At 41.8% G+C, this 23,730-nt stretch overlaps 2 protein-coding genes across 2 annotated transcripts; both read left to right on the top strand.

The window, feature by feature from the left end:
* Positions 1–179: 179 nt before the first annotated feature.
* LOC105398675 (histone-lysine N-methyltransferase EHMT1) lies at positions 180–14,536 on the top strand. The gene is given in 18 exon segments (XM_048625656.1): positions 180–1,257; positions 1,480–1,656; positions 2,301–2,402; positions 2,711–2,832; positions 3,356–3,555; positions 4,152–4,357; positions 5,735–5,955; positions 6,171–6,410; positions 6,813–7,033; positions 7,557–7,720; positions 8,315–8,473; positions 9,288–9,351; positions 9,541–9,800; positions 10,147–10,288; positions 10,933–11,094; positions 11,439–11,672; positions 11,979–12,163; positions 14,234–14,536. Coding segments are annotated over 18 exon segments (3,939 nt in total). The 5' UTR covers positions 180–304; the 3' UTR covers positions 14,361–14,536.
* Positions 14,537–14,872: 336 nt separating this feature from the next.
* On the top strand, positions 14,873–23,217 carry LOC105398638 (delta-aminolevulinic acid dehydratase). The gene is made up of 8 exons (XM_038107802.2): positions 14,873–15,164; positions 15,586–15,733; positions 15,973–16,192; positions 16,515–16,603; positions 18,159–18,302; positions 21,242–21,358; positions 21,771–21,864; positions 22,737–23,217. The coding sequence occupies exons 1-8, from the start codon at positions 15,037–15,039 to the stop codon at positions 22,799–22,801; spliced, it is 1,005 nt and encodes a 334-aa protein (XP_037963730.2). The 5' UTR covers positions 14,873–15,036; the 3' UTR covers positions 22,802–23,217.
* The last annotated feature ends 513 nt before the right edge of the window (positions 23,218–23,730 follow it).

Genomic DNA, 23,730 nt, shown 5'->3' on the forward strand with positions numbered 1-23,730 from the left:
ATGACAGAACTCAATGGATTGTAAACTAAAGATTCTGAACGATATCTTGTTGTAAATTTTGTTGCTTTCTCAGTTTATTTTCTTTTACTCCAGTTTTATTTTCCGATTTGCGTACATAATGTCGAAATTTACAGGATAATTACTGTAAATAATTTTACATACAGTGCGGACTTACTCGTAATCATGTTACTAGACTAAATTATATTCTATAACGCCCCTAATATAGTGCGCGGTGTTGCATCTCTTGTAAGCTTGAACCATCGCGACACCGACAGCTGCTGTGCAATTTGCCTTTAGCGGGGCCATGGATTCCAAGGACCCTGTCCCTGCGGTAAATACCAAAGAGAAACGTGAAAAAAGTGAACCGATCCAACCCAAACTCGTCACTGTGAAAGAAGAATTACCTAAAAAGCATGACAAGAGTAAGGCAAGTGATGAGGAGCCTAAACCTCGCATTGTCCTCACCTTCCGCTCAGAAAAGCCAGGTATCAAGAGCAGCAACATGAAAATTGTATCTACTGAGGAGAAACATGAGGAGACCACGGTGAGGAGGTCGACCAGGGCGCACGGCGCGGACGAGGATGAGGCCAGCACCAGCAAGACCTCCGTCTACGAGAGCGACGACGCCACCTCCGACACCTCCAGCACCACCCCCAAGAGGTCAGTGCGGAACAAAAACAAAGACCACGGAGACAACATCATAGCAAGTGCCATCGCAAGGAAAGAGAAGTCTTACAATGAGACCACACCTAGCCCTGCCCCTTCGCAAAGACTGTCCCGACGAATCAAGCCAACAGCCAAGATACTTGCCAACAAGGAGCTCCGTATAGGACTGGAGACTCAGAATAATGTAAGACTTGGCATTACAGCGCCAACTGACAAGTCACCTGAAGAAGGTGTCCAAACTAGGAGATCTTTAAGACGCCGCAGTCCTGAAGCCACAGTCTCAGAACCCAGTTCCAAAATGGTGTCACCAGGTGAGGTCACACCGAAGAAACGAAAGGTACAGAAAGAGGATCTTGAGCCTAAAGTAGCCATAGAAATATCTCCGGCAATGAAAGAACAAGAAGTAAGGCTGAATAAGATGAAGAAGAAGCACTTGAGTAAGCTTGGCCTGCAGGCGATAGAGGGGGAGCCGCGGGAAGCCAACGAGGAGTCTCAGTCCATGGACTCTACCAACACGGAGGCCGTGGCTGAACATCTCAATGCACAGAATGAAGCCATGGATGTGGATATTGAGGAAATTGATGAGGAGGGGTAAGCTGATTCTTTTTTAAACCCTACCCAAAAAAGAGGATTGTTATAGTTTATGCTTATGTATAGTTTATTAACATCAATGAGAAGTGTTTTTCTTATATATATGATTTGATTATGCCATTCCATCACTGTGAGTGTGCATTAGAGAGCCACAGAGTTATGTAAATTAATTTAGTTATGACAAAAATAAAAATAAACTTCTAAGTTTTCTGTTCTTTACAGACAAGATGCAGAAGATGAGGATCTAGAAGACGAGCTGGCCAACATCTACGAGGAGTTTGACGACTCCAGTGACGAGGAATTCAGCCCGGCGCAGCAGCGCACCCCGCGCCGCTCCCTGCGCAGCGCGCACGACGACAGCAAGAGCTCACAGCATCGGGACAGTCTGGATGACAGCAAGTAAGTACTGGCTAACAGTTAAAACTTTAAAAATTCAGAAAACTGGAAAAGGTTTTGGATAATTAAAAAAATATTACTCAGAATATTTTATATTGAGTTACATTTTATAGGGATATACATAATTAGCTGTTCCCCTTGGGCTAAATTTATTTAAATCCAACAGCGTTACAAGCTATATAGGCTCGTTAAAATAAGGTCACTAATAGCATTTATATTTTAAACTGTAGTACACATTTAGGTCAGATGCAGCTGTTTCTTTTAACACAAGGTAAAAAATACAAACAAATAAGTGCAGACTCAAGCACCAGCATACCAGCAGCTTGGCACCCCGTCACAATACAACTTATGTCATAAACAGGAGCTGATTACTAGAAATTAGTAGGTGAATAGTTCACATTGTAACAAGGTAACACGCCTCACCATAAGATAGTGCCAAAGACGCAACTATTCAAAACGAAAATAAAATAAATCCGTTTCCGCTGTTACCCGCAACAAACAAAGCACATTTTTTGCATTTATAATCTTTGATAAACAATTTAAAAAAAATGCTGTTTACGATACATTAATACTAGATACATTAATGACTAGAGAGAGCCTCAGACTTTATTGGCATCATTAAAAGCGATGTGTTATTGTGTGCGCAGGGAGCCCCCGCGGCGGCGCTCGTCGCGGCTGCGGCGCCCGCAGTTCGAGACCTCCTCGCCCTACGCCTCGGAGCCCGAGGAGGAGGAGGCGCCCGAGGAAGTGTAAGTTACACCAGAAAATATAAGGTTGCCTGTAAGAGATCGCTCTTAGCAATAAGGCTGCCTATTGTTCCTGGTTTATAAGTTTTCTTTGTATGATTTAATTTGTGGTGACAAATAAAGATATATTTGCATATCATCACAACCCATCACATCCACTCGGCTGGGTCACTATTTACTGTTTGTACGAGCTATAAAACTGTATGTAAAATGTATACCGTCACAAATTATACTCACACTCACCATCCTTAAAATAACTATAACTATTCCAAATCTATAACTACAAACATTACACTCACCTTCCCTCACAGTTCCCCGCCGGAGGGCTCGGAGGGGTCGGAGGCGGCGTGCCCGGACGAGCGGCCGGCCGTGCTGGGCGCCTGTCTGTGCGAGGCGCCTAGCAATGTGTACGCGGCGCCTAGCGAACTTGAAGGTAGTATTCTTAACTGTTGTTTTTGAACTACCGTCTGACTGAAGGTATAGTGCCTGTAGTTTATGACCAAGTTGTCGGGATCTACAGGTCACAATAATTATATCAAGTAGGCGGCTCGTTAGTAGTTTAGAAAGCGGGTAACGTGTTGTTTTTTAACACTATTTTGTTGTACGGTGTTACTACATATTTGCCACGGAATAACTGGAATGGAATGTTTTGCAGACCCTTTTTGTAGGATTTAACAATCTGTACTTTCTTCCCTTGAAGTCTAAAATCTGGCACGATGTCGGAGGTGCGGAGATAAATAAACTATTCAGGTTCTTACTGGCTGTTTGGCCCAACGCTCCGAAGCTTTAGATAAACGAAGTTTAGTAGCACTTCTGCGATTACTGTCAGATTGCGTGACAGCTATCATAAATTTTACGTAACCCATAGTGACCCTCCTAAACCATAACTCATCACGGCAGCACGCACTGAATTAAACACTAAAACCAATCTAAACATAAAACCTTCCTCTCCCCAGAGCCAGTATTCTGCCGAGCCATCGAGACCTCCCCCTCAGGCCGCGTCGGCTGCTCGCACCCCGCGCGGCGCCTCGGCGCTTCCCATGCCCCATTACTGCGCGCCGGCCCTAGGACTCCTTATGCACTGCTGTGTGAACTGCATACTAGCTTATTGAGGAAGCATATGTGTTGTACTACGTGTGGACTGTTTTGTACTCAAGTAAGTGTGAAATCAAAACTCATATAATTACTTTGAAGAGGCTCCTTAGCACCTTTACTGCGCGCCAAGCCAAGGACCCCGTATGCACTGCTGTGTGAACTGCATACTAGCTTGTTGAGGAAGCATATGTGCTGTACTACGTGTGGACTGTTTTGTACTCAAGTAAGTGTGAAATCAAAACTCATATAATTACTTTGAAGAGGCTCCTTAGCACCTTTACTGCGCGCCAAGCCAAGGACCCCGTATGCACTGCTGTGTGAACTGCATACTAGCTTGTTGAGGAAGCATATGTGCTGTACTACGTGTGGACTGTTTTGTACTCAGGTGAGTCTTTAAAGCTACTACTTTTGTTACTAGTGATGAGGTTAGGGCGCCCCCCTGCACAACTATGTGTGTTGGGTGTTGAAAATAGCCGTGTGATACTAGCGAGGAGGGTCATAACAGTCTCGTAGCCATCCATTTGTACTCCACACCTTCCGCACTCGTATCACAATGTACTATTATAGGACGTGAAATTTATAAATTATAGCTCCTCAATTATCAATATTCGTCCCTTTTATGACAAGTCAAAAAAAAACCTCTTAATAATTTCGCAGGGCATATTCTACCGCTGCTCGCTCGGCCACTTCTTCCACCTAGACTGCGGGCTGACGGCCCCGGCCAAGGCGGCGCCGGGCTGCCCCCACTGCGGGCTGCTGAGCTACCAGTGGCAGCGCCCGGCCAACTGCGAGTGCCGCCGCGTGCGCCTGCGCATGGACTGCAGCGGCCGCCGCCAGCTGCTGCATGAGCAGCGTGTTACTAGGTGAGTTTTACGCTGTTGCATCTTAGATGAAAATAGGTTTTGGAAAATGGCGGCCGTCTTGCGCACGCTGATTAAAAAGCTATTTTAAAATGGCGGACGTTGTATAAGTGGGAGAAACAAGCCCACATATAGCAAGCGCTGATAAAGAAGCAATAAGAAAATGGCAGACGACTTATAACGCACGCAGATAACGAATCAATAGGAAAGTGGCGGACGACTTATAACGCAATCAGGTAAAGAATCAATAGGAATATGTAGCCCTTAAATAATAAAACGCACGTAAATAAAAAAGCAACATGAAAATGGCGGCTAATAAGGACAGTTGGGCTCTACAAACACCACACGCAGCTCTCGTTGGCACGAGTGAGTATAGTATGTTGTACGGGTGCAGCTCTACCAGTGGCAGCGCCCGGCCAACTGCGAGTGCCGCCGCGTGCGCCTGCGCATGGACTGCAGCGGCCGCCGCCAGCTGCTGCATGAGCAGCGCGTTACTAGGTGGGTATTACGCTGTTGAAACATTGATAAAAAGAGCTTTTATAAGATGGCGCCCGTCTTATAACGCACGCTGATAAAGAAGCTATTTTAAAATGGCGGACGTTGTATAAGTGGGAGAAACAGGCCTACATGTATAGCAAGCGCTGATATCTTTTTGCTTCTTAATAAGAAAATGGCGCCCGTGTCACAACGCACTCAGATAAGGAATGAATAGGAAAATGGCGCCTATCTTATATCACACGCAGATAAAGATTAATAAAAAAAAGCAACAGAGAAATGGCGGCTATTTCATAAGTAAGCAGGACAGTTGAGGCGTCGCGGCTCGTTGGCGCAAGTGAGTATAGTATGTTATACCGGCGCTTGCTCTACCAGTGGCAGCGGCCCGCCAACTGCGAGTGCCGCCGCGTGCGCCTGCGCATGGACTGCAGCGGCCGCCGCCAGCTGCTGCACGAGCAGCGCGTCTCCAGGTGGGTCACTACACTTCTGCATCTTATGGCTATTTTTAACAGCATGCAGATTTGATCACCCTCGGGAGATAGCCCTTAAACGCTTTCATACAAGTATTCATTGTAACGCGTGGAACATGCACGCGAGACGCGGGAAAATGGCGTGCCATCCCGCGTGCGTGATGAAATCTGCATGTTGTTAAAAAAAGCCTATATAATGGAACTATTGGAAACCGCCCGTCTTGTAACGCACGCAGATGTTGCAGATACAGCTCTTATAAATCTCATTACAAATAGTAGTTAAAAATAAAAATGTATTTCGAATATATTATACGTACAGATTATTCCATGATTAGCATACCAGTTTCATTTGTCATTCGCCATTAAATTTTTCAACTAACTTCTAATCACTCTTTTATTTTTCTAACACTCACAGTCAACCAGCCTTCCTAAGCTTCTCGACACTGGACCCATCCCAACTGGACCACGAGCCTTACATCCCTGAAGACCTACTACCGAAGCCCCCCATAGACATCAAGAGTCTGAAGGCTCAACTGTCTGGGACCAACGGGGAAGTGTCCACGGCTGAGAATGAGTTGAAGTTGAGAGATGCTATCGTAAACTTTGAGACCGCTGAGGAGCTGATTTCTAAGATTAGTAAGTGTTAAAAGCTTGGTTTGATATTATGGGATATTCCTGTATTTGTTTTGCTCATAAACATAAGCCAGTAAACTATGTAGACGTAGATTATAGCACTCTCTTCCAATTCCATTCTCGTAACCCAATTTGTACGTATAAAAGCTTAAGATTTAAATGCCTTTTACTAATTTTAATAAATTGATAAAATTGAGAGATTTTTGGTTCGGTGCCAGACATAACACGGGAATACCGTGGCACCACACAATACATAATTATATTTCTACTCACCTTAAATGTACAACTTTCTCCCCCAGTGTCCGTGGACGTGAGCAAGCCCTCCTTAGCAGACTCGTGTCTCCACCTGGCGGCACAAAGTGGAAACCTTACGGCGGTTTACTTACTGCAGTATGCTGGTGCTGACCTAAATGCACAGGATCAAGGGTTGAGGACGCCACTTATGACCGCCATTTCTGGTGAGTATTCATTTTGACACACTTCACACTTGTATTATGAAGGCGGAGGTTTGTGAATATGTGTTACGGTATGACGGGAGTAAGGGTGAATCGTTTTAAATGCAATTTGGTATGTAAGAACCTGATACTTTGGATTGGCGGATGCTGGAAAGAGGATACCGCTTATATTATGTAGTTTATGGTGAATATCCTTTTTGTCACATTAAACACTAGTATTATAAATAGGAAAGTTTATAGTTTTTGTAAGTATGTATATATGTTTGTTACCCTTTCACGGGAATGGCTTGATGTTTGATAAAATTTGGTATGTGGGGAGGCTACACCCTGGATTAACACATATGATAGTGCAGGTGGAGATTTTATCAAGTTTCATCTTAAAATTATTTTCATGATTCTCTGCAGCACTCCTCGAGAAGTCTTCCAAGAAATCAACAGACAAATCGTCTAAAGCCTCGACAGACAAGGACAAAGATACGGACTCGGTGTCGTCGCAGGAGAAGGAAGACAAGGAGAGCGAGCGAGACAGCACGATGGACGGCGATGACGCCCTGAAGCCTAATGAGGAGAACCTGATGAAGGTCATCAGATATCTGATTGCCGCTGGCTGCGATGTTAATGTGGCTGTGAGTATTATATGGCTTTTATTACAATTATAATTTGCATAAAAATAAGCATCTTACATTCACACTAATCACACTGCAGTCCGTTTTATTGTTTACTAGCTGTTCCCGCGCGCTTCGCTTCGCCTTAAAAAGTTTTCCCGTGGGAATTCCGGGATAAAAAGTAGCCTATGTTCGTTCCCAGGGTCTAAACCGTATATATACCAAATTTCATTCAAATCCGTTCATTAGTTTTGGCGTGAAAGAGTAACAGACAGACAGACAGACAGACACAGTTACTTTCGCATTTATAATATTAGTTAGGATTGGGCAACACAGAGAACATTAAACCATATCCAAACTCTCGGATAAAAGCTAATACGATTAATAAAAACCTGTAAAACAAACTGCTGTGAATGAACATATAACTTCCATTATCAAAATAAGCATAAAACCAACTTTTACATAGCGGTTCTCGTTTAAAAAAATCTCTTCTTTGATTAAAAAATAATGCTTAATAATATATTATGACTGTTTTCTCCCCCAGGGTCCAGAAGGCATGACAGCGCTGCACCTAGCAGCCCAATGGGGCGGGCGCGCCGTCGCCGCCGCCATCTTGAGTTCAGCCGCTGCCACGGTGGACGCGCGCGACCACGGCGGGTGGACGCCGCTCGTGTGGGCCGCCGAGAACAACCACCCCGCCGTGCTCACGTAAGTACTGCGTAGTTTGTAGGGTTGCCGCTAGATGGCGCCACTAGCCGTTGGCATTAGTTGTTGAGAACCGCTACGAATATTATGTATGGCCCCAATGTCTTTCTATAAGAATCAAATTACAATGATTGTCAATAAAGTGACCTATGGTGGCGCCATCTTTTATTTGTTTATGGTAAATAGTAGACTCCCAACCCAGTATATCTAAAATCAATAGTTTACTCCGTCAATTTTGACCATCTTCACCACACTTTTCATTCCTCAACTATCAATCATTCATCTGATTATAAATAATGTCTTCTCTCCCCCGAAAATCAATAGTCATTTACTTCGTGCGTTTTGATCATTTTCACAACCATTTGCTTTGTTAACTATCAATCATTCATCTGACCCCTTAGCATGAATTTTCATCGTGAACGTAAAGTAGAATTAATCGAGTAATTTTGTGTGAAAATATGAACAGCGGCAGCCCTTTGCGGTCGGCAGAATTAAAATTTTCCTACAAAATTCATCGAGTAATTTTACTTCACGTTCACGATGAAAATTCATGTTAAGGGGTCTGATTATAAATAATCGTCTTCTCTCCCCCCGCAGCACGCTGCTATCAGCCGGCGCGGACCCCAGCGCGGCGGACGCGGAGGGCAACGGCGCGCTGCACTGGTGCGCGCTGGCCGGCGCCGCCGCCGCGCTGCGCCTGCTGGCCGACACAGGCGCCGACGTGTCCGCGCCCAACGTGCACTCCGATACCCCTCTGTGAGTGTGTCACAGAGCTATATAACTGGATTAGCGGTTTCCGCGAGCTTTGCTTCGCTATAAAAAGTTTTCCCGTGGGAATTCCGGGATAAAAATGGGAATTCCGGGATAAAAAGTAACCTATGTGTTAAGCCAGGGTGTCGGCTAACTACATACCAAATTTCGTTACAATCGGTTCAGCCGTTTTGACGTGAAGAAGTAACAAACACACAGTCACACATACTCACAAACTTTCGCATTGACAATATTAGTAGGATAACGTAAAGGTATAGTAAACGTATTACCTATGACCTCGTGATGAACGGCGCTTGCACTGGTGCGCGCTGGCCGGCGCCGCCGCCGCGCTGCGCCTGCTGGCCGACACCGGGGCCGACGTGTCCGCGCCCAACGTGCACTCCGATACGCCGCTGTGAGTTTTCTACTGTGTGTAGACTATGTAGGGTGTAGGCTGGTTTTATAGTGACGCTGATCTAGCCCTGACCGTCTCAACAAGACTAGTTCAAAGTCAAATGTTTTATTCATGGTTGTGGTGTGGTGGACCTTTTTGATAATTTCCTAAAATATCACAATGGTAGTTACAGTTTTTTATGTCCGTATTTTCCAAAATACTCTCTTTTTGGAAAGTGCCCTTTGTCTTGGTAGAAGAAACTCCTGAATAATTTGTGTGATTTATTAGCACTGATACTATTAACCTAACTTAGGAACGCTTGCTTCAGTTACATAATTTTTTGTCTGTAAACGCCGTATTAGCGTGATTGTAGAACCACGATTAAAGTTCCACAAATACAATTTATTGAAACTTTTTTTTTCACAGACACGTAGCGGCGCGGCAGGGACACTACCCCTGCGTCATCATCTTACTGGCGAGAGGAGCGAGAGTGAGTTATATATCTAATTTATCATCAATACTCCTAGCTAGTCGAGCTTGGTGTAGGAAACCATATATTTTTTTACCGCTTTCTTAAAGTAGTAGTGAAATAAAATTTATATAGATCGACCCCCAGAGTTACCCATTTTGGCTTTACTATACCACTTTTGCAACACCCTATATAAACATTTTTTTCCAGACGGACATAGAGAACAGCGCGGGCGAGCTGCCGGTGGAGGTGTGCCGCGGGGACTGCCAGAGCGCCATCTCGCTCAACATGCAGCTGGCGCTCTCTGTGCGCGACTGTACCAAGCGGTTCAAGCTCATCACTAGGTGAGTGTACACACATGTACAGACGCACACAGAACACAGCGGGGACTGCCAGAGCGCCATCTCGCTCAACATGCAGCTGGCGCTCTCTGTGCGCGACTGTACCAAGCGGTTCAAGCTCATCACTAGGTGAGTTGTGCTTGTCTGTACTTAGATACAGGTCGCGCGGTGTGTTTAGATCGCTCGGCAAAAAAGAAGGGGAATTTTTAGGTTACGAAGGAGTGAGGAGCGGAAAGGGGAGGCGAGTGCGCGCTCGCTTGCCACATACTTCGGTCGCACTACACGACAGTAGCGGATCATTCTGCGGTTCGAATAGGCCACAATAGAGTTGAAAACTACAATTTATGAAACACGACGCTTACTAGACTGTAATGACCAAGATTTCGCCCTTATTTAGGGTCACAGCACATAATCGTAGCTTAGACGGATCGTATTTGTTTCTTCTTTAATTAACCGACGCATCCTCCGTCCACAGCGACATATCAAACGGCCACGAAACCTACCCGATCCCGTGCGTGAACGAGATCGACGACTCCGCGCCCGAGCCCTTCACGTACGTGACTCGCCACGTGATGCCCACCCGCATCGCCGTGGACAACACGCTGCCCACCATGCAGGTGAGTCGAACGCGACTCACGCATTCTCACCTACGTCACTGTCTTAAATAAATAAGTATAAATACGTGGAACTTGTATTTGTTGAATGCTAGATTCTATTTTGTAAATACATAATTGTTGTACTACCTAGCAATAATCGCGTGTTGGCCATAGCTGTTAAGCATTATTGTTTTTATAATAAATAAATAAATAAACTAAACTAGACAGAACCTATGATATTGGTGTCGGACACCTGATATATCTACACAAATACAATTCTTGTGATGATAACATGGAGTACGCTCCATCAATAGAGCCAGGAACTTATCTTTAACGACAATATATTTTCATAATGTTACAGAGCCCGCGTATGGGAGCCAGTGCACTAGGCTAGATAGCCATGAATCATCATCATGTTGTTGACTGCCGTAGCCTGCCTGCAAAAACATTTAAAAAACCTCCCTAACGTTCAAGGTTGCTATTGCGTCGGTGCACGGGGCGCATTGAAGACGTGACAAAACTTCTCTCCGTCGCGCTCGCTCTTGAGGCTGCGCGATGCAAAACTTTGGTTACATCTTCATTGCGCCCCGTGCTAGCTCTTCTGATTGGTCGATCAAAGAGCGCAAGTCATTTCCATCGCATTCAATAACCCTTCTCCCCCCCAGGGCTGCAACTGCGCCGGCACAGACTGCTCAGCCTCAGCCTGCTCCTGCGCGGCGGTGTCGGTGCGGCGCTGGCGCGGCGGCGGCGGGCGCCTGCTGCCGAGCTTCCCCTACCACGAGCCGCCCATGATCTTCGAGTGTAATTACACGTGCGGGTGTCGCCTGGTGAGTAGAGGTTCTGGAGTGGGTAACGCCATCTGTGGGAAAAGAGGAGTAAAGAAAGTTCTTCCGATTCGGATAGACCGAATGCGACTTTCTGAGGCCTTCGTTTTTTGCGAATAATTTAAGAATTAGTAGTAACCTACCTACTATTTTCATGGTGCCAATGCTAAGTTCTAAAAGTTTATATAAAGAAAATTAGAGACTTTACCAAAAGAAAAAAAAAATGAAATCTCCATAGGTAGCGCTGTAGCGTTAGTAGTGTTAGTACCCTTTATAGCCTAGCCCTTTCTCTAGATATAATGACAGTACATGACCCGATAAAATAAAACCTAACCCCTCCCCAACAGAGCCACTGCACCAACACGACAATAACCAAGCTCACCAACCTCGGGGCCACATTCGTGCGGACAGTGGTGTTCAAGCGGCGGCGCGGGGGCTGGGGCCTGCGGGCCGCGCGCGCGCTGCTCCGTGGCGCCCCTGCCGCCGCCTATATTGGAGAACTACTGCCGGCTGATGAGGCAGACACCAGGACCATGGATCAATACATGTTCGGACTGCATTTAAAGCCTACGCATATTGAGGTATGTTTTGCTACCGATTCCAAACGGAAAAAAATCATAAGGCAGATTTTTTATTCCGATATTAAACTAGGGGGGATAGTGTGATTGGTGATCTACTTGTGCCACTGTAGCTCTGATATGGTCCGATTGGGATGTAGGTAAGTTATGTTTCCTCGAAATCGGTTCACCCGTCGAAAGGATCCATCAGCATCGGTTTCTCCAAACGCTTGACCAGTCCAGCTTGATATGCCCAGCCTTAAAATAATTATCCTGCGTTCCCATTTGATTCTTTTTTTAGCCTCCTTTAACACCAACCTCCTTCCACAGCAATGCGTAGAAAAGACGCAATTATGCGTAGACGCAGCAGTGTACGGGAGCGCGGCGCGGTTCATCAACCACAGCTGCCGCCCCAACCTGGCGCCGGTCAGGGTCTTCACCAACACCCGGGACCTGCGGCTGCCGACCATCACGCTCTTTGCCACCAGAGATATTGCGGCCAATGAGGAGCTCACGTGAGTGTGCAGTGTTGCCAGTGGGGGAAATTGGTTAGGTTGAGTTGCCAGTGGGAAAGAGGATGGATGCGGTCTAAATCTTACCTTTATTACCGTTAACAAAACTAATTTATAATCATCAGACACATGCTAATTACGTAACTATAACCTTAAGACCTGGTTTCTCATGATTCTGTTAGTTACACTCTCAAAAACGGATTTGCTGACGTCGCGTTTAAGGATTATTACCCTTGTTAATTAGATGAGTCCCATGACGAAAATCTAATAGACCATTCATAAATCAAGCATTATGTGAATCATTCACTCACACTTCATTCAATATTCTGTCATATTCATTGAAATTGGTGTCTATGTCTCTATAATGTCAAACAACCTCAAACAACCAAACTTTTTGGTTTCGAGGTTGCCATGGTTACTATTTCTATCGAGGTTGTTTTTTGACATCCGTCATTGAAAATAATATCATTACGCCATGCCCTTTGAAAAACAATACAACGAACTAGATGGAGTGTCAGTGCAAAAGAAAGGACTCAACAAATAACACCTCAATTTCTAAGTAAGGTCTTATTTTAAAATATTTTGTTAGAAGATTTTTCACATAATTCAATAGTTCTCATTAAGTCATTAGATTTAACTTCTTGAATCTACCTTTGTGGTCTAGTGGTAGAAGCTCAGCTTCATCACCCAGGGATCCCGCGTTCGATTTCCAGGTAGGGCCATAAATTTGTGTTTCTATATTGCGGTTCCAAGTTAGGTTAGTACATTAAATTTAAACTTTTATCTCGGTTGACAGTATATAAAACCCAGACAGTATTTCGCTTCATTTTTTATGTCACACAACATCTAGTTCGTATATTGTTTATCAAAGGCTCTGTTCATTTTTCCATCTTGAATTCTTGACAGATGTGTCAAGAGTCAACAACCCGTTGCCTGGTTACCGGTCTAAGACCTGGTTTCTCATGATTCTGTTAGTTACAGTGATACAGTCTCAATAACGGATTTGCTGACGCCGCGTTTAAGGATTAATACCCTTGTTAATTGGATGAGTCCCATGACGAAAATCTAATAGACCATTCTTAAATCAAGCATTATGTGAATCATTCACTCACACTTCATTCAATATTCTGTCATATTCATTGAAATTGGTGTCTATGTCTCTATAATGTCAAACAACCTCAAACAACCAAACTTTTTGGTTTTGAGGTTGCCATGGTTACTATTTCTATCGAGGTTGTTTTTTTGACATCCGTCATTGAAAATAATATCATTACGCCATGCCCTTTGAAAAACAATACAACGAACTAGATGGAGTGTCAGTGCAAAAGAAATGACTCAACAAATAACACCTCAATTTCTAAGTAAGGTCTTATTCTAAAATATTTTGTTAGAAGATTTTTCACTTAATTCAATAGTTCTCATTAAGTGGTCTAGTGGTAGAAGCTCAGCTTCATCACCCAGGGATCCCGGGTTCGATTTCCAGGTAGGGCCAATTTGTGTTTCTATATTGTGGTTCTAAGTTAGGTTAGGACATTAAATTAAAACTTTTATCTCGGTTTTACAGTATATAAAACCCAGACATTATTTCGCTTCATTTTTTATGTCACACAACATCTAGTTCGTATATTGTTTATCAAAGGCTCTGTTCATTTTTCCATCTTGAATTCTTGACAAATGTGTCAAAAGTCAACAACCCGTTGCCTGGTTACCGGTCTTAACCAAGTCTTAGCGGAACCCCACAGCAGCAATTAAGTTTATTACCCGATCAAGGGAGTTAACCCCATGATTTGGCATGGTGGGACACTCACTAACCTTAACGGTCCATGATGTAACCAAACCGAGGTATTTTTAACATAACCGAATGGTGTGAAATTAGGCCTTAACCAAGTCTTAGCGGAACCCCACAGCAGCAATTAAGTTTATCACCCGATCAAGGGAGTTAACCCCTTGATTTTGCATGGTGGGACACTCACTAACCTTAACGGTCCATACAGTAACCAAACCGAGGTATTTTTAACCTAACCGAATGGTGTGAAATTAGGCCTAACTTACTAACGATTATTTTATTTTCAGATTCGACTATGGTGACAAGTTTTGGTCGGTGAAGTCTAAATTATTCAAGTGCGAGTGCGGAGAGCCCGAATGCCGGTATCCGACCGTGACGCAGGATGAAAGCAAATCGGAAACTGTAGAAAATTAATCATTTACACCTAAGATTTTTTACTCAATTAGTTCTATTAGATATACATTTTACTGTTGTAATATTGTAAATATTAATTTTAAATTATGTTAAATGTAGAATTATTTATAACAATCAATAATTAGATACATAAGGTATATACATACATTCTGATAAATAAATTACCTATTTAACAATAATATTTTATTGATTATTATTATTTCATGCGCCGTACGAGCTACAACTGCGACGTTACGTATTTAGGGGTATATTTTCTTTTGATAGAGGTATATTTTCACCAGTTATTTCATATCGTATCTAGTGGCTTCATACGGAACCCTTCATAGATGTGTCTGACTTACACTTGACCGCTTTATTTACAATCTATGGAGGATTCATACTTAAAATAATGATAGTTCTATGTAAGTTCATGTAGCACTAAACAACTTTATTATTCTGAGTTGAGATCTATGTTCCAGCTGTCAGAATGGACGTTTAGTAAATCGCCTACATGTACTCACTTTTTGTTGTTTTGATAGTGGTCGTGATAACAGATTGAAGAATTAATTCCAAAATATATCAAAACCCTTTCATTTTGTAACAGAAACCTGTTACCTAAAATCTCCTGCTGTTACTGTGTCCTTACTAGTTAACAATACGTGAGAATTTTCGTAGCGAGCTATTAGAAAAATCTAACATGAGTCAACTATTTTTGAGTCCAGAGCATGTGCTGCAGGGGGGCTATTTCCACCCCACACTTCGTCGGCTTCAGGAGCCCGACACCAGCATCGAACCCCACAATCTTATGTACCCCATATTCCTTCTGTAAGTATGATTATCGCATGTAATACCTTAGGTTAGTCCACTCAAAATTATCTCTATCCTGTTGCAAAGGTGAAACTCAGTGGAAGTGGCATGACCTCGTGTCAGTTTTTATCAGGTAGGTCAGCGTGATAATTGGCTGCAAATCTACTCTGTTTTTTCATAAGCATTTTTCACTGACAGCCTAAAATTTTTATTATAAAGTTTTTATAACTTTCACATAAGGACTTGTAAAAATGAATGAATTCCAGAAGAAAAAATAATTCAGTTGCACTAGTTGTGCCTGTGTTAAAGCATCAATTTACACTTTTTCAATTTAAGTTTCAATAATACATAAATTCATCCATGTTTCAGATTTAGGCAAACAAAATTTAAAAACTTGTACCTTAACAATACATTCATAATTATTATGCAATTTCTCTAGAGAGAATGATGATGCAGTGCAGCCGGTGGCAAGCATGCCCAATGTGTACCGCTACGGCATCAACCAGCTCATGGTGGCCCTCAAGGAACTGGTGGCCAAGGGACTCAAGAGTATCCTCATCTTTGGCATCATTGAAAAGTTGGAAAAGGTATAATGATGCAGACAACATTTACACTAGATACAATCTGGATAATGGCTACCTGTGGGATTGTGAAAGAGGCCCAGATAGAAAGCTGTTACAACTAATACATATTTATTGTCCAGGTGTACACTTTTGTGCCAACATTCTGCTGGTAGGCCTTTCAACACAATCTGATGGTTTGAAAGTAATAAATCTGATGAATACTAGCTATATTATCATTAAATATTTTCTATTTATTTCAATAGGACCCCAAGGGCACAAATGCAGATTCACCAGACAACCCAGTGGTGAAGGCCCTACCAAGGATCCGGGCAGCCTTCCCAGACCTCCTCATTGCAGTGGACGTGTGCCTCTGTCCGTACACCTCGCATGGACACTGTGGGGTGCTGAGCCCTAATGGAGCCATCGACCATGCCGCTTCCGTCAAGAGAATTGCTGAAGTCTCATTGACTTATGCTAAAGCAGGTGTGTTGTAGATAGTAACTTATTTGAATTTATCCTTGAAGTATCTAATACTAAAACTATCTTAGGCTGCATTATCAGTTTGCAAACTTCTCACTCGTTACTAGGCGCGCGTAACGCCGCTAATTGCATAGTAAACACTCTGCATAGTAAACCGTTACGCTATCAATCAGTCGGGCAAATATTCTGGAATTTGACCCTATGTAAAACCACATTGGCAAAATGCTGCATTATTCATTGTCACAACTTATAAATCCAAATGAACTTATTTAAACCTGCCTTATCTTCTGTACTTATTCTTACTTAACATCTGTTTATCTCGAAGGTGCCCAAGTGGTTGCGCCATCGGACATGATGGACAACCGGATAAAGGCGATCAAAGACGCGCTCGTAGCCAACAAACTACAGAATCAGGTAATTTTGTTATCAATATCACAGATATCTACAATAGTTATGATTATGATAAGTTTCACTCATTACTATAATGTCATGTACGTTGATAATGCATGTTTTGATAGTGTTTTAAGTTGTGGAATTTTCGAAATAAGAGAAATGAAAATTTCATGTGTATTCAGGTTTAATAAGAATAATAAAGTCTCCATCTATTGAATGATGCAATTAGCAATTAACCACCCCACACTGCAGGTCTTCGTACCAGCTAGTAAAACAAAACATCTATTAAATGATCCATAAGTCTTTACCCTTTACCCTTCCTTTATTGAAAGGAGACCCGTGCCCCAGCAGTGGGGATGTGATGGGAGATGAAAAAAAAATGGGAACTATATTTCTTGCCAGCAAAGTTTATTTTTGTCATCAACTTGTATCAGCAAATTAATAGATCAACCTCAACAATATATTTTTGTCCTCAAATAAATAAAAAGTGTCCTCTGGTATGAATCAGCAAATAATATCAATACAAAAATCTAAAATAATAGATGGATTGCCAAAAAATTTTAGTTCATTACATAAATAAAAACTTTGTATGCAGAATATTATTTTTGCTCCTCAAATAATAACTGCGCCCGCAGAATAGTAGATTTGCCAGCAAATATATTGACTCTAGGTCGCATGTTGCGATTTCTTTTTAATTCATATTTTATCAGCATTAGCAGCATTAGTTACATTATGATTGGTCCAGTTATTAAAACATTATAATTCGTTAGCAATTTAATACATGAGTTTACAAATTAGCGGAGACGGTGCTATGGAGAGAGCTATGCTTGGAGTTTCTCTGATGGATCGTATCAGAAATTAGATTATCCGTCAGAGGACCAAGGTTACCGACATACTTAGCTGTCAAAATATGCAAGCTGAAGAGGCAGTGGGCTGGTCATATCTGCCGAAGAACCGATAACCGTTGGGGTAGACGAGTTCTCGAGTCGAGACCACGAACAGGCAAACGGAGCGTGGGACGCCCTCCTGCCCGCTGGACTGACGATCTTAGGCGGATAGCCGGTAGTGGTTGGATGAGGAAGGCAGAGGACCGAATGTTGTGGCACTCCTTGGGAGCGGATCTATCTCCATCAGTGGATGATTATTGGCTGATGATGATGATGATGAAAAGAGGAAGTTTAAGTTTTAATTACAATAAGATTGCTTTTGATTAGAAGAAGATTAAGGTTTAAGTTATAATTAGAAGAAGGTTGTTTATGTTGTTTTTAATTAAGAATATTGATGATTTAAACTTAATTTTTTGTTTCATTTAAATATTAAACATAACATCGAGTTATGCGGACATACCTATTAAAATATATACATAAATGTTAACTTGCCACTTGATCATAAATCCCGGCAATTTTAAGTGATTAATTGTTGAATTGATTTCAAATTGTTTGGGGGCAAAAATTTGCTGGCAAATCTACTATTTTGCCTTCAAACCTATTATTTAGCAAATTCAAAACGGATTTAATTGGCGATCGTTTAAAGGACACCCAAAAAAATGTCTTTACTCCTCCCCCTCACCCCGCAGGTGTCAGTGCTGTCCTACTCGTGCAAGTTCGCGTCGTCGATGTACGGTCCGTTCCGGGACACCATGAAGAGTTCGCCCATGGCCGGAGACAGGAAGTGCTACCAGCTGCCGCCGGGAAGTGCTGGGCTGGCCGCGCGAGCTGCTGTGAGTTGATATTATGAGGATTTATTTGATTTTGTAATTTTGGAGCAGGTAATGGCTCATCTTAACCTGAGGTTATTATTTTGTAATGGATTGAGTTGAGATTGAGACAGGAAGTGCTAGCAGCTGCCCCCCTTTCAGCGCCGCTGTGAATTGATATGTGGAGTTATTTGATTTTGGAACGCGGTGACGGTGTTGGCCCATTTAACCCTGAGGTTTTTTATTTTGGAATGACAGGAATTTATACCAGCCAGCATAGCCAACGTTACCCTGAACTGATTACCTTGTAAATGCGCAGAGACAGAAAGTGGTACCAGCACTATTTGGTGGCCAGACTTGCCAGCTAGTGCCCGTGAGCTGTGCTTCGCCTTAAAACGTTTTCAGGAATCTCATTATTAATTATTATCATCCCACAAACAGTTCATTTCTTGACATCAATGGGGACTACCGTTTTTTTGCTCACCAGTTGGCGCCACTGTCGACTGAGGTAAAGAGGTACCATAGCTGTCAAATTTATCAAAGGCGACTTTATCAAATTGGCGCCAAATAAAGTTTTTAAATCTTGAATCTTATAAGCTTATTAATTATAAAATAACTATCATCATATCGAGTTACTATGCCGCAATGTTGTTCAGATCCGTTATATTGGGAAAGAAAAGGAGGACATATGTTACCAAGTGATAAAACTGTTCTAAAACAGTGGCTTGTGAAATAATTATTATCCGATAATCTCGTGTTTGTGAAAATCATTATAACCAATTTCAGAAAGAATATAATGTAAATAAGGATTAGGCATTTAATAAATACACTAAAAATAAAAGAATTACACACTGATTTAACTTTTATTTATCCTCTCCGTTTAAACACACTGCTATACAAAAAATATAACACATTAGTAATCCACACAATGAATGCTGGTTGAGTTGTTAGTTGAAACTTAATAATGGTAGTATAGTATACTAAGTATTCTATTATTTGTGGGGGTGTCAGTACCTGCACCTGGCTCACTCGAATGGAGCCTTTGTCCATGTCCGCCTTAAGGTCTAAACTCCACTCCTAAGCTTGGACCATTTCCTACCACACTGGTCCTCTGCAGGTTGGTGGGTTCGAAAATCTAGATATGCAGGTTTTATCACGATGTTTTCATTCACCGTAAGAGCGATGGTATGTACGGTGGCCTGCGCCTAAAAGTAGGTATACAGGCGGCGATTTTAAAATAGCGATCTCAAGCTCACATGCTGCTCAAGCACATCCACATAAACACCACTGCTACACACATCACACACAACACATCCCCGGATTTATAACAGATGTAGCTGGTCCCTTCATCATCAGGGATCGCTATTTTAAAAACTCCGCCTGTATACTTTTAGGCGCAGGCCACCGTACACTGTACATAAATTCCAAAGTAGTTACTCATTGGTGACAATATCTAGATCTGGAGTTTCATTTTTAGTGTTTACACTGCTATACAAAGTTTCTTAAGGCCACTCAACAGTATACACTGAATCATTTTGTTGTATGATGCTGTCCTCTACGTTAACAACCAAGTTACTGTTACGGTCATAGTCTTGGTGTCTGTAAAAAGCAAAAACATAGCTGTTACCTAAGCAAACAAGCATACATTTCGTAAAAAATAAGTTTGTAAACAGTAAACAAACTAACCTCTGAATTAGCTGCTCTTTGAGACCGCTTATTTATGCGCCTCTTTTCCTTAATTCAGCTTTCAAAGCGTGCACATTCATCGATAAATAATCCATATTTGCGATAATTTCGCGAAAAGAGATCACTTTTCAACAGGGAAATGAACGAAAATATAATTTATCACGAAGCCCGCCAAACAAATTATATGAAAAGTAAAATGTCACTTAACCTCAGTCGACACCAGCGCCCCTAGCGGCAAATTCACACGCGTTACTCCCCATTATGATCTTACAGGCTTGCAAAAACATAATATAAAAAACAGTAGTAAACCAGATTTTGAGCTGTCCAAAATACAATGTTAAAAACGATACCGTTACATTGATTCTAAACTCTTACGGCACATTACAGTTTGAAGTCGTTAAGTGTGAGTCACTCTCCAAATAAATGACCATTGACCCGAAATGAAAATGCAAGTTGAGTGTTCGAGTACCAAGTTGCTTGCAAAAACTGCTCCGGTACTTTCACTAAACTATTCAACGGATAAGTTGACTTTTGTCTTTTTATTACGAATTATAAATTAGTTTTATTACTGAAGCTAAAATTGTTAGATATACTTACAGAACTAGATAACAACTATGATACCGTTGTGAGCAATAGAGAGAGATTTTCGTAATGATGTTTCAACAAAATACTAACTGGATGTACCTATGCATCTGAAAGTCGAATAGTTTACTGAAATATACGTTGTTTATCGCAGGCTACATGGCAACCGAACCGATATGAACAATTTATTTATCAATTAATACAATGGCGTTGAGATAACGAGGAATTTCTAGAATGGTAAATAAAAATAAACATTCGAACGCGATCGAACCGTAGAGACTCGCGGCGTGGAATGTTCTACAATCTCGTAGAATGGATCTGACTCTGGAATTTGCAGAGATTGAGTATAATCACAAGGAAAACATGGTATCAACAAAAATGTATTCGTTTGCGTTTATGCCTTAAATACAGGCTTATAATTTTATTATGACACTTTCGCAACAGCAACAGCCTGTACTTACATTTTCAATTTAGAACATTAACACCCCTGCCCTGTTACCCCATAACAAACATCATCATCATCACTAGCCCGTAAACATTCACTGCTCAAGGAGCGCACAACACTCGTCATCATCCCACTACCGCCTACTTGTCTAAAGCCGTCGCGTCGGTCCAGTGAACCGAACGGCGTATACATACCTGTGACAATTGACAACCCCAATTTGATTCATAATATAAATTTATCCATCCCCCAGGCGCGTGACGTGGCGGAGGGTGCCGACTTCCTGATGGTGAAGCCGGGGCTGCCCTACCTGGACATCGTGCGCCAAACCAAGGACCGCTACCCCGCGCACCCGCTCTTCATATATCAGGTATGAGGCACCATCTGGACCACCATGCGTTGCCCACGACCATACGTTGGCAGCGACTAAGGCTTATCAGACTGGCCAATGATAAACCATAGTCTAGCTCTAGTCTTTGTGAGCAAAACGATAAGAAGGAAAATAAATGTGGGGTGTGTGCTGTCTGCTCCTTGGCAGAAACAATTAAACCTGTTAGCCGCATAGATTCCTTTTTGTTCCCACGGGAATACTTTTAAGACAAGGTGAAGCTCATGCACGACCCATTGAGTGTGTTAGTAATTCTATAATCTAAATCTTAGCTTGCCTCCACCTCCCACATTTACCATGTAAACACAACACCCGCTGCTATATCTACCATAACTAATTACCAATATATTTATTTCAATAATCTCCACTACAACATATACCAATATTTGCGCAGGTGTCGGGCGAGTACGCCATGATCTGCAAGAGCGGCGACGGCGCCGAGCTCTACTCCGTGCTCATGGAGACGCTCACCTGCATGCGGCGAGCTGGTCAGTACTTGCACATTAGTCCTGGACATAAGTATACATGGGGTCCGTAGGGTCTACATGAGGTAACTAGGGAGGAAGGGCAGTTCAGTACGTTTTCGTTCTTATGTCAGGGTTATAAATTATTATACAATGGGTCTATGTAACTGGCTACGTCGCCATGGCGTCCCAGTGTGACAGAACTAATGCTTATGTTATAAGAGGTTGGGAGAGATGACAGCTCTGCCAATTCTACCAAATAATAATAATAATAATAATAATAAATAATCTTTATTGAAAACAAGCAGAGTAAACATAAAACATAAAAAACCCTGACTCCCAAACTAGGTAACCCTGTATCTTGAGAGTTAGTTTTTTTTAAATGCAATGGAAAAGTAGATTTTTATGCTGGTGAAGGTACAAAAATTAACAATTTCGCAAGTAGTCGATACTGAGTAGTATCGATACTTTTGGACCGATACTTTTTCGGTATCGATACCTTCGTCTCGATACCACATGAGTACTCGGTATCGATACCGGACGCCGATACTTCGAACCCTAAATGTAATATAATGAATTGCTTTACAATGAAAATAAGAAATATATGATCAGCTAAAGTCGGTTTTTAAAATCACATATACTAAATTGACAGATTCTGAACGGTTAATCAACGTTGATTGTCCCGCGATTAAGTGATGAGCTATCGTTCTATTGGCGGGACAAACGACTGTTGATGAACCGTTCAGAATCTGTAAATTTAGTATATGTGATTTTAAAAACCGACTTTAGCTGATCATATATTTCTTATTTTCATTGTAAAGCAATTCATTATATTACATTTTACATTGCATTACTGCAACTACTATCGAAGCTAAGTGTTATTAATTTGGTTGCAGGAGCGGACTGCATCATCACTTACTTCGCTCCGTTGATCCTGGACATCATTGCTGAGAAGAAGTAAAGAGAAGGATACAAGGCAATGATTTGACTCGTTTGGTGCTCACGTCACAAGATTCTGTTACATTATATACTTAGGTATCCAAGTTTTCTGGAACTTTCTAGAATGATCTATTTATATTTCTATGAAAAATCTAATTACTCGGCATGGTTTAAGGTTCCATAAATTAAGACTGTTAGATTAGTCAAATTATATATTGTACAGGATTAGTTGTAAAAATTGTTGCTATACTTTTGTTATTGAATTTGCTTTTGTTAATATATTATACCTTCCTAAATCAATCAATGTAATCATGTGTTAATGTTTATATATACCTATGTATAAGTAAGTACCTATATAAGTTTTAATGGTTTACCTACTTAGTTTGTTGAAGTAATGAATGGTGAAGGAGATTGAATAAAACAAGATGTAAAATTTAACTTGTCTTATTTATTCGTTGTACTTACAGAGGAACTCCCCTGCAACAAAATCCATATAGGTACTTTGGTACTTCTAAGCATTGAATTATACTGTACTGTAGGTACCTAGTTCATATGCACTATGTATAGGTATTAGGTACACTGGGCATGTCTATAGAGACATATTGAGAAGTAGGATAGAATAAAATCCTAAGCACATATTTTGACGAAAAGTTATATTTATTTACTAATGTACTTATGTACGTAGGTAGGTACTTATTGAAAATTCGGGCACATCGGACATAATGATTATAACACTGAGAAGACACCGAAAGTTGCAATAAGTCCATCGAATTTTTGGTATGATAGGTGAATAATATACTTAAGTACTGAAGCTAAAACTTGCAAGAAATCTCGCATCACCCCTGACGACTGACCTCGGACCCCACATAGAACATTATCCTCCTATAGTGACTGACTATCCCTCTTCCTATTGCCTGACGGTCCCGGGTTCGATTCATTATTTTACTTGGG

The sequence above is a fragment of the Plutella xylostella genome, chromosome 15, assembly GCF_932276165.1.
Source record: "Plutella xylostella chromosome 15, ilPluXylo3.1, whole genome shotgun sequence".
NCBI classification, from domain to species: Eukaryota; Metazoa; Arthropoda; class Insecta; order Lepidoptera; family Plutellidae; genus Plutella; species Plutella xylostella.

What these genes read in the sequence shown, in the direction of transcription:
- LOC105398638 (XM_038107802.2), top strand. Translation starts at nt 15,037, where the DNA reads ATGAGTCAACTATTTTTGAGTCCAGAGCATGTGCTGCAGGGGGGCTAT. An exon ending in TCATTGAAAAGTTGGAAAAG is followed by an intron (nt 15,734 to 15,972) that starts GTATAATGATGC and finishes TTATTTCAATAG; the next exon opens with GACCCCAAGGGCACAAATGC. An exon ending in CACCTGCATGCGGCGAGCTG is followed by an intron (nt 21,865 to 22,736) that starts GTCAGTACTTGC and finishes ATTTGGTTGCAG; the next exon opens with GAGCGGACTGCATCATCACT.